Raw genomic sequence first — 12,437 nt, 5'->3', positions numbered from 1 at the left:
CCCAAAAAAAGATTTGAGGAGTAGCAGTGAAGCCCTGTCATAAATTTTCTTAACGAGCCAACGTAGTCCATTAGCATTTTAATGGCTCTCCAAATTACAAGTTTAATATAGTGAGTTGGAGATGCAAGCAGTGCGGTCAGCATCATCTATTGACATCGGAGATGCACAACTATATCATTACCTTTCTACATAAGTGGCCATGGAAAAGTAAATTTTCTTTCACTTTTCGTAAATTCTTTAAACTACACACGATAGATGGCAGTCATAGGCCTGGTTCCATCATTAAAACACAAGCAGTTGGCTTATAGAAAAAAGTCTTTCCTTTGGCGATGGTAATCTATTCTGAGCGGAAGCGACGACTCATTGGCTGGGGAACAGTGTGATGCTCGTGATTGGTTTGGGTTGTTTACGTCGTCTAGCAGCTGATGTTCAGTGGCCATTAGGTAGGGGAGCCATATACGAGGCATAAAGCTAGTCTTTTCAAGTTTTATAAAGAATCATGATGTAAAATGACTTCCAATTTTATGGACGGCGTTCTTGGGAATAAGTTCACCCCCGACCCAACGTCGTCACCTGCTGCGTTGTCAGGCTATGGACACACACAGCACAGGATGTATCCGTACGTATCGCTTTCCCCTCAGTCATCGATGTCTGTAACAGGCAACCTATACTACACGTCAAACTCCGATTTTGCCAAATCGTGCCGCTATCCTAGCCCTCAAGCCAACGGTCTCGATGCTACCGGAACGGGGTATTCCTTCAATCTACAAAACTGCGCCGCTGCAGCAGCCGCAGTTGCAGTTTCTGGCCCTGGTACAACACCGACAATGATGGCCCCGTCACAGTTCTTCCCTCACCCGGCCAGCTCCGACCTCGGTTCACCGTTGACCTCCTGTTCCCAGCTCGGAATGCGTCAGCTCGAGCCTATTCCTGACGTCCCCCGATATCCGTGGATGTCAATATCCGGTAAGCTTTTCACCTTCCTCCCTTGTTTAGTGGCTGTGTGCATGTGAGTGTTTGACTGCCTGCATTTTTACTTTCAATGGTTGGGAAGAGTCGACTCCAATATGGCTGCCATTAGGCTTAACAGCCTTTCCGGGCGTTCTACAGAGCAGTGTCATTGCTAGGACTAATGTACAACCACTTTTACGAGAAATGGAGAATAACAAGTATTCTTCGTGTAAAATAGCACGTGCTAAACTGGTACAAATAATCCCTTACCTTTTGCACGTGGTTCTGCTGCATGCAATGAACAAAAACAGTAACCTCCCATTGGCATTTGTACAAGTAGTTGTGTGTACAAAATTCTCGGCTGTTGAAGAAGGATCATTGAATTCGCACACCTCCTGCTTGCAAAATCACAGCCGAGAGTAAAGCGGAAAGAGAAAGATGCACAGGATCTCCCACTGCGGAACCAAAATTGCTCCTAAAACTCTAATGGATGTCTACGGAGGATAATAATAATCAAAGGAGCGGTGAAAGAGCAAATTTCCAGTTAGAGCAAGCTAAGCATGGCTCCGTAGTTCCACATGGCTGCTATGCGTCCGTCTCTATAACCTTACACGGATCGTTGAACTTCATAGAGAGAAAGAGAGAGTAACTAGCCAACTCTTTGAACCCGTCTACTTATGGTTAGAATTGTCTTCTGTCTTATCGCTTTAAACATGTAACGACTGCATGGTACTACGTGATAATAATTTAGAATGAATAGTACCACTAGTTATGGCTGAAAACATAACACAGATCAACTGCTGTTTTAAGAACATCTCTTTCCTGTAAAAAAATGATATATAACTAAGGCAATGAAATTTTTACATACCTCCACCAGAATTTATATTCTAAACTGACGTTCTGTTACTAAAACAAGACAATTTCTAAGGTGCATTTAAAGTATACCAATTACAAAACACTTTCCAGATTGCATATCTTCTAATACAAAAAATATATCCAACCCATTTTCTAAAGTGCACAAGGATAATAATTATAAAAATACCTTTTATAAGGTACAAGAATTATAAATAAAAAATATAGTTTCTAAGATTGTAATAATTATGTTATAAATATATATGATGAAATGCTTTTTCTAAGGTGTAATGATTAAAAATATGAAAAACGACTCATCTCAGGTTCACCAAAATAAATAAATGTGTATAAATATAACAATCCATTTTCTCAGCTATAATAATTTTTTAAAAAAAATAGCAAATCAATAATCAACTAGCTAAAGCTATTTGAAATATTCTAATATCATCTTTATATAAATATAATGTCCTAATAATATCATACGTATATAAATATAAATGAAAAATCATCTTTCTATAATTATATAAAATTAAAATAAAATTTATACAACCATCTTTATATAATATATATATAATATATATATATATAATTTATATAATATATATATATATATATATATATATATATATATATATATATATATATATATATATATATATATATATACACACACACACACACACACACACACACACACATATATAAACATACAGTTATTTTTTAACTTATAATTATGAAAAGATCAACTAGCTAAAGTTATAAATAAACCAGAAAGGTAATTTTAATTACTTTCAAAAATAATCCTATTTATTAAACAACCATTTATTTTTACAATTAATTAATTAAGCTAATGTAATCGAAAATATAATATATAAAATTAGTTGCAATAAAATTAATATCTTTTAAAGTAAATTAAATTATTTAGTACACAAAGAATCGATAGAATGTCATGTTAGAATGTCAATATTATAAGAATATAATATAATAACTATAATTTGATGTGTCGAAATGTTTTAATATAAGTTTCTCAAAATCCTGATATATAACACTTTGTCAGTAATATCAAATAACGAGCTGTAACTAGTCTTGATAATAGTTATATAATAATAGTAAATAATCATAATACATATATGCTAGAAATATGGTAAAGCTTGGTACAGAGTAATATAAACTAATGTTATGATATTATGCTAAATGTCAGAGGAAAATTTCTTATAAATTATTCAACATGAACTATAGCATTCTGAGAGACGTAGAAATTATAGGCTGTAAAACCTAAAATTATATTACTTTCTCTAATATTATAAACCAACCAATTAATTAATATTATAAAAAATAGCTGTATTTAGTAGCATTCTAAGATTACAAGATACTTTGTTGCATTAGTTTTTCAAAAAAGAAAAAAAAAGAAAAGAAAAAGTACACGTAGACATTTAGTATACTATAAAACCAGACAAAAGTTATGTTCATTTGAAAGATTTATTAGTAAAAATTATTAGTTAAGGCTGATATATATATTTGTTTTGCATTATTTTACTGTATTCTTTCACATAGCAATCCAGGCGTTTGAGTGCTATAGAAATTTAAAAAAAAAAAAAAAAAAAAGGAAAAAACCCAAGGAATATAACCTGCTTTATTAGTTCTATGGTTACATGTTTCCCTAACCTGCCCATAGATGGCGGTGTACGCAAAATTCGATTTTTATATGAGGATACATCCACAATGATTTATACAAATATAGTAACATATATTATGCTTCTGTTTTGCTTATAAATGCTTGGTATAAATATAAAATTACTTGTGACAAGTTCACTTAAACCTCTTCTGCGAACGCCATTTTTTTTTTTTTTTTTGTAATATTTATATAGAGAAATGGTGATTTGGACAAAAGATTCAAGTAGGGGCCATATAGAGATATATCTTATGTAGAATGATATGTTTAATGTGAGTAGGAAGAACGTCATTGTCACATTCCCTAAAATAATGCTGAGTCAAAATTTGTGTGTTAACTACGAAAAATTGCTCATAAAATGGAAATGAATATTGCATTGAAATGTAAAAATATGATTGTACAGCAAAAAAAAAAAAAAAAAAAAAAATCAATGCATTGAGAGAAACAGAGAGATACTATTTGGGTACAAGCTCTGTTTTGATTTTAATATGTAATATTACATATGTATTTATCTGTAATATTAATTCACTTTGTGTGTGTGTGTGTCAAGACTGACCCTCATTCTGAAATATAAGCAAGTTTTACTCTCAAACATTAAAACAAAGATGTCGAAACTGAATACATAAGACATACTGAGCTTGCATACCTTTGAGCAGAATATGTCATTGTTCTGTATTCGTCAAAATGGTTATGCAGGATATCGATACAAAATTAATAATGGAAAAAACTCACGTACAAAGATTATTTAATAGTATAATTTTCGCCTGTGTGTCGAGGCGAAAATTATACTATTAAATAATCTTTGTACGTGAGTATTTTCCGTTATTAATTTTGTATCGATATGTCTACTCACGGTATACCTCTTTTAAAATTTATGCAGGATATGTCTGATAGACCGTATAAATCGGTTTATTTTTACCATATTTAATGAGCTTTAGATAAAATTCTACTATAACTAACATTTTAAGATGAATATCTCTTCCTTAATTTATTATAAATACAGTTTCAAACGAACAGAATAAATGGAGTCCAGTTTACAATATAATATTTTACTATCTTCTCTTTCTTCTGTTACAAAATTTGCATAAACTATAGACACAAATGTCACATTTCCTTGTAAAAGGAGCCAGATTAATATCGGAATACTGCTAATGGTAGAAGATAAGTACAAAATTATATGATGGTACTTCGAACTTATTCGGTTTCCTAACAAGGCTGGGAACTCCCCTATTTTTTCGTATTGGTATGTTAATCAGAAAAAATTTTAAAAAAAATCACTAAACCTCCATTGAATGTCGGATATTTTTTGTGTTTTCGTGTGTGTGTGTGTGGTTTATTTCAATAGTATATTTGATACATCTGATCCTATTTCATATAACAGACTCAAGTATCTCTTGTATAAATCGTTGGTAAGGGGCTTTATTAAGATAGGGAGGATGACGATATTGTTCAATCGAATTCATAACTTTAGAGAATAATAATAAAGGTTTAAATAAATAAACAGAGATATTACATATAAGAGAAAATATATGAAATTGAATTTGTCCCTCAAAAATTATTTTAAGCGAAATTTTAAGTTTACAACGTAAACGAAAAAAATATATTAATTGATTGGGCAATCCAATCATCCATTTGTAAATTCTGTTTAAATGATTCATCCCTGTATGATTCCATTCTCTGTTTATTAATACATTTCCTGAGTGTCATAGAAATTTCCAGGTGTTCTGACATTTTACATTTGCCGAATGCTAATCAAGCTAACAACTGCAAATGGACTTACGAAGCTTTTCAGCTCCAGCATCGAGAGTAGGCCATTAAAAGTAATAACGGATGTGCGTTTGCTGCCACTGATGCAATGATTCTTGTCATTCCAAAATCAAGAGTCGTCCCAAGCCAGTCAGAAATGCAGAAGTATCTCGCTCTTTAATGTATTAAATACGACATCGTCTTCATATTAAAGCGTTTAAATCAGTCTTGTTAATAAGCCACGAACGTCCGATTACAGCGTAAGTTGATGCATTTAATTCCTTGAGAATGCCACAGATAACGTTACTGTTATCTGCAATTGAATTTAGTGCTGGAAGCAGATTACTTCTTCGAACGATAATAAATCTCTGCACACCGTTTCGGTCCACCCTAGTACTTCATTCGCCGTATGTTGCGCGTTAGAATAAAGATTTTCAAAACTCCAGATCGCAGTAGAGAGCCCATTAGTTCTTTTGAGAGAATAATGTCTTCTTATTATCGGTACTTTCTTTCCAAATTATTCTAGGAGTGGCCCTGACATCAACAAATAAAATGAGTGGGAAAATGTTGCATTTTAATACTCTAATAAAACTATATGTGTGATTCAAACATTATGCTACTTAACTAGCTTTTCAGTCAAATGAAAAGCTTTGGAGACACAAAAATTCAAAATTAAGAAAGATGCTAGCCTTTGCTAGTGTTTAGTGATTAAGATAAGCGACAGTAAACCTGACTTGATAAATATATTTTCTTTCACTCTGATACTCTCTAGATTTATATGTTAAATTAAGTGGAAAGTGAATTTCTATATATATATATATATATATATATATATATATATATATATATATATATATATATATATATAGAGAGAGAGAGAGAGAGAGAGAGAGAGAGAGAGAGAGAGAGAGAGTTTCCTATCAGTATTTATTTCCAAACAATCGTTTTTTGTTTTTTTTCTCTGTCAACTCAACACACCAGAGATTGTAAAACTTATAGCGTATCAGCGTTGTGTGTGTGGGTGAGTGGGTTAAAAAGAAAGAAAGAACCCATTATCAAAATTCTACTATCGTGAACTAGGTACATACAGTATGCCTTCTAAGACATTGCTAACGATATAAATTCACCCTTCGTCTGGATCTGTTTCATGCCTTTGATTTTTTCTTGTTTTTTTGTACACACACCTTAGCTGAGCTCTGTATCAGTAACATCAGCTTCCTTTTTTTAAAAAAAAAAATCTTCATTTTTAACATAGTTTTGCCTTTGATGCCATTTGTTTACTCCTAATTTTCTTTAGAATTATGATAGTTCCTGTCTTTAATGACAATTACAAATAAAAGTGTTTTATTTCTAACTCAACTCTATTATCCATCTGCTAAAATTGGTGTGTAAAATGTCGTGTACAGTTCTAGATAAGTATATCATCCTCTCTCTCTCTCTCTCTCTCTCTCGTTTTACATATATTTCTTCAAATACATTATATGGGATAAGGGCTAGCTCCCTACCATATTAGATTTACTTATGCTGTTATCTGTTTCAGTATTTAATTTGCTATTTTCACTAAAACTGTGTATAAATAGCTAAAACGTGTTGATTCATAGTTGCGAATGAGTTAATTCCCACGTATGTGCCTACTTTCCCAGTTTTTGTCATTTTTATTGTCTATTTTCACACTGTATTTGTGAGAGAAAAAAAATTCAACTTGTTTAAAGGCAAGGCCTGTGACAGATTTATTTAAGAGGATAATGTTGTCTCTCTAACTATAGTATAACTGAGCTTAATATCTTCTATTTGAATATTCGATGAAATACCATTTTCTTTAATATGTTTCATACATATTATGAATAACATTAAAGAACCGTACAGTTTCGCCTTATACCTGAATTAAACATTGCATATACATCCATCATGTCAGGCTATCTCCCTATATAGGCTATCTCCCTCTGTTATTTTACACCACGCTGAGTTAATATTTTAAACAACACTTCTCAACAGCTCCTTATCATGTGATTTCATTAGCTTAATAAATAAATAGTGATCATTGTTATTTTCTCATCATTTTTAGTTAATTTGTCTTAAAGTAGAAATCAGGTCTTGACAATCCCCTTTTGGCCTAAATCCAAGTTGTTCTCCAGTTTTATATTCGACGTCTTTTTTTCTCCTTCCAAATATGCTTGCATATTTTTTTTCTGGAATACTGACTAAGGAAGCCACTCTATAATGCTTTATTAATTTTGTTTTCTTAGTTTCATTTCATTTTGTATAGACGGGTACACTATGAAAGCTTTACTATAATTATTTAGCATGAGATTCGACATTGTCATCATGCTTGCATTATATAATTTTATCTTCAGAGATACTTTCCACATTTCAAAGCTTATCTCCATGTTTAATGTTATAATTACTCCTTCCTTTCTCTGAATCCTAATATCTGATTAAATCATCTTATGCTTACTTCTTCTGAATGTTCTCTTTCTCTCGAGCGGAAATACATTAATGATCTCTTGTGTTAGAGAACCAACCTTATCCCTTATAAGGACTGACTTAAAGGGGCGAAGCAAGAATACTTTTCATCGTCCCCGTTATTTGTAGAGGACAGTGTAGGGATAAGGTGTTATTGAGCTATTAAAGCTCTGATCATGGCAGGAGGGACAGCATTGCCATCCATTACCTCCTATTAATCACCGACTGTTTAAGTAAAGGTGAAATCTCAAAAAAATCGGACGATCTCTAGGCCACTCCATAGTAGGCGAAAGACCGTCCATATCTCAGCATTGGTTCCACTCAGTGACAGGCTCCCCCACCACCGAGCAGAATCGCTCAAATTCCGAAGAAAATCATTCACCGACAAAGCCCCTCAGCGGGCCGTGCCGGAGAACAATCCTCCCGGAGACTCAAATTGCTCCCTTAAGGCAAAAACCTTAAGAGAGCGAACTCAAAACTCTGCGCCCAAGGGGGTAACAGCAACAGCCGAACCTCAGTTAAACTTCATTAGTACAGCATTGCCATTCATTACCCTCCAAGGGAATCAATCACCTCATCTCACGGTCGATTCCTAACCCTGGCATTCCAACGTTATCCCTTATCCTTATAAGGACTGGCTTAAAGGGGCGAAGCAAGACTGCTTTTCATCTTCCCCGTTATCTGTAGAGGACAGTGTAGGGGATAAGGTATTATTGAGCTATTAAAGCTCTGATCATGGCAGGAGGGTAACAGCAATAGCCTATCCTCAGTTAGAACTTCATTGGCTACAGCATTGCCATCCATTACTCTCCAAGGGTATTGGATTGAATGAATCAATCGACTATGTAAGTAAAGGTTCAATCTCAAAAATATGGACGATCTCTAGGCCACTCATTCGTGGGCGAAAGACCGTCCAAATCTCAGCGTTGGTTCTACTCAGTGAAACTCGATTACCGAGCAGAACCGCTCAAATTCCGAGGAAAATAATTCACCGACAAAGCCCCTCAGCGGGCCGTGCCGGAGAACACCTTCCCCGGAGACTCAAAGTGCTCCCTTAAGGTAAAAACCTTAAGAGAGCGGACTCAAAAACTCCTCGCCCAAAGGGGTAGCAGCAACAGCCGAACCTCAGTTAAACTTCATTGGTACAGCTTTGCGTTGTTATCCATCACCCCCAAGGGCATTAATGAACCAATCGACCGCATCTCACGGTCGATTGATCTTCCCCTCCTTTCAACTTTATCCCAATCTCAATTTCTTCCTATTATAATTTTCAGCTATTATAATATTTTTTCTGTCAAACGCTCTTCTTCCTTTTAAATAATTTTACTTTAATTTTTTTCAAAGTAAGCAATATTTTTCATTAATAACTATACTTGCTAAATTGTTACATACTCTAATGTAATATATAATAAATGTAGAGGTTTTTAATCAACTACGATTTTGGAATTTGTAGATTTCTGATACATATTCCAACAAATAGTTGAAAGTGTTTGTATCAGAACTCGTCTTTCATATAAGCTAATATTTGAAGCACTAATCTTTTGTAGTTTACTTAACTGAGGTCAATTACTTACAAAAGTGTCGAAGGCAATGATTTTTTGATGTTTAAGAAGTATTACTAATCAATCTCGTTTAGTTATCTGTTCTTGGCATAATTTCTTAAATGTGTGTATAATAAAATTCTGAATGAGAACTAATAAAAAAAAATTCATGGACTGTTTTTAATGCGTGATAGAAAGCATATTTCGAGAAGATATTTGAAGTATGAAAGTATATTTTATTACTAAACTTGTACTTTTTAAGTAATGATTTTTATGCCTAAATTTCTTCAGACTTGTTATGATGTTGACAACACACACATTTCATAAACGATATGTTCTTTCATTTATATTTTTTTTTCTCTTTCGTTTTGCTACGTTCATTAAATATTTTCTGCAAAAATGTAGCGTGAAATGGATGAAATGAAAACTAGATATTATTCTAAGCAATAATAATAAATCAAATGTTAACAGTATGGGTTATCTACCAATACTTACCGCTAGAGTAAATATAGAATATAAATGAAACCTTTTTTGTTTGTTTATGTGAAAATAAATCATTACTAATTCATTTCTCGTATAAGGAAATTACTACTATCGTATTATATAAATCTTGATGTTGTAGTATAGAATATAAATGAAACCTTTTTTGTTTTTTGTGTGAAAATAAATCATTACCAATTCATTTCTAGTATAAGGAAATTACTACTATTGTAGTATACAAATCTTGATGTTGTAGTAAGAGTCTGTAAGGTTTCTTGTGAATTTCGAAAGAATATTTTTATTTTTAAAATTAATTTTTTTTATTAAATCCATCTCCTTTTTAATTTAGTATAATTTTACGTTCTCTACTTACCCACTCTATGCTGTACTCTCGGTGCAGCATACTGTTATCAAGGTATCTTCTTTTAAAATAAATATATGGCCTACCTGCAAACACTTAAAATGACGTGTACTGTGTTCTTGTTTCTTTAGTGTGTCCACAAATTTCTTCAAAAATATTGAGAGAATTTAACATTAACTTACCTTTCTTTCATAAGTTAATCCATATCGACATTCACACGACCACCAAGGTAGAACTGAAATGCAATTAATTTAGAAATAAATATTCTTGTAATGACTTTTATTAGCAAATATTTATTTATTTATTTTCAACTTTGGGCTATTCTTTCAAAGGTTTGCTGTCAAGTAGCATTTTGTACTTGTGGAATTAAGAATTTTATTTCTTTTCTTCAATGTTTCCCTGAACTGTATGAATTTGGAAAATTGCATGAACAAATATTGCAATTAAAATTTACCTAGTAAATGATGAGCAGTCGCTAGTATTTTATTTTTATTTTTCTTCTCCCTCTCTTTTTTTTTTTTTTTTTACTATCGCACCCAGTTATGTTTAAAACCTTTTAGCAGATTTTATTACCATAGGGGAAATAAGGGTTAGGTAATCAGGAAACCAAACATGGAACATTAGCTGGCATTCAATTAAATAAATTTATACGGAATAAGAGAAGAATTAAACCAAAATCTCAAAGCATTAAAGAGAATTTTTTTTCTTTCTTTCTTTATTTATTTTTGGACTTTTGGTTAACTTTTAAGCCTACTTAAACTGGGACTTTCATTCCTCAACTTCATTTTTTTTTTCATGCTACAAAAGAAGAAAACCGAAGTTAAAAAAAAAATTAATAAACATAATACACTGTCCTCATATTAATAGTAGAACTATAACAAAAATTTATAATTATCGAAAAGAACTTGACTTTATTAGTATTCAATAATGTTTAAGCAGTACATAATATTATGCGATAAACCATTTCAACTTTGAGAGAGAAAAAATTTCATGGATATTTTAGAAAATGAAAAATAAATAAATGCATATGCAATTAATATATTTTTACAATAAAAGATTTATTTTTTAGTTCGTTAGGTACAATATTTCAATTTTTTTTTAAACAGTTACAAGAATTCGCGTTTAAACAATAAAAACAACTGAAGCGCCACCTATCAACTTAAATTTTAAATCTAATTCAATCCAATTAGGGTTGAAATAGCCTTAATCACACGCTTTAAATTAACTACACTTTTCTTTAAATAATAGTAGTTATTAATCATTTATATTTTATTTCATACAAAGGATTATTTCTGATAAAATCTTTTACTTTCCTTACTAGGCTTTGCTGCCAACGATACCATCAAATGTGAGTTTTTCGACGTTCACTATATTCGTTTATTTCTTAAATAATCTACAATGTAGTTCAGTTCAGCTTTTAAGTTCAAGTTTTTACGAATCATTCGTAATTTGAGAATTGCTAACCCGATCCAATAACTGTGTAATGAAGAGTTAACCGTAATTTTTAGTATGGGTGAAAAAAGTGGTCAATTTTAATGCAATTCATTACTAAATGAATTTTCATAAAATAAATATTACCTATAAATTATTTTATTAATTATTTAAATATTAAGAAAATTAAAACAAAATAATTTATATAATATAATAAGTTTTTATTAATTTTCTGTATGATAAAAACATCTTTTATTTTATAATAGTAGAGGACCCTATAAAGTTGGAAGCATTTATAACGGTTGAGAGTCAGGAGAAAAAAGTCATTTTTAGGACTTCCAGGGTAACGAATGGCAATGCTGTAGCCAATGAAGTTTTAACTGAGGCTCGGCTATTGCCGTTACCCAGCCATGACTAGAGCTTTTAGCTCAATAACACCCCATCCACACGGATTTTCTTCATTCAGATGACGGGATAAAGAGTCAAGGACTCAGTCCATCTCCCAGTTCTTTTAAGAACTTTAAGAACAGTTGAGAGGTTTGTTGTGTGCTAGACAAATTATTATTAACTCTTTTACTGATGTAAGAAACAGAATCTTCCGTTGGACGCATTTAGATTTACCAGAAAAAAAAAAAAATATATATATATAAAATAAAATAAAAGAAGGTAAATTCTCCTTTGAGAATATTTCATATTCTCTCATTTTAATCATTTTTGGGTTTTCGTATACGCTTGCTTGTTTTTTGATTCTTCCTCTTCTTTGATTTGCAATAATAAACATGAACAGTTGTCGGACTAATATACTAAATATCTATAGATTACAAGTGTAGGGAATACATAGGAAAGGCAATTATTCCAAAGCACAGAAATGGCTGAGAGAAGTGGCAAGGAAAATGAACAGTGATCAGAAACAGTGATTATGAAAGTCCATAAGATAAAC

General features: G+C 31.9%; 1 protein-coding gene across 2 annotated transcripts in view; it reads left to right on the top strand.

Annotated features, from left to right (window-relative positions):
• The first annotated feature begins 464 nt into the window (after positions 1 to 464).
• The window catches only part of LOC150100175 (homeobox protein abdominal-A homolog), a 46,266-nt gene continuing 34,293 nt past the window's right edge, over positions 465 to 12,437 (top strand). The window contains exons 1-2 of one of the 2 annotated variants that reach the window (XM_090402422.1): positions 465 to 966; positions 11,388 to 11,414. In XM_090402422.1, coding sequence (XP_090258548.1) covers positions 510 to 966; positions 11,388 to 11,414 — 484 coding nt within the window. In that variant the 5' untranslated portion in view covers positions 465 to 509. The remainder of the gene's footprint in view (positions 967 to 11,387; positions 11,415 to 12,437) is intronic. The other variant, XM_090402423.1, reaches the window with a different exon arrangement.

The sequence above is a fragment of the Typopeltis vanoorti genome, chromosome 13, assembly GCF_054136105.1.
Source record: "Typopeltis vanoorti isolate ZY-2024b chromosome 13, IOZ_Tvanoo_1.0, whole genome shotgun sequence".
Classification (NCBI taxonomy): domain Eukaryota; kingdom Metazoa; phylum Arthropoda; class Arachnida; order Uropygi; family Thelyphonidae; genus Typopeltis; species Typopeltis vanoorti.
This window is presented reverse-complemented; position numbering and strand designations above follow the sequence as displayed.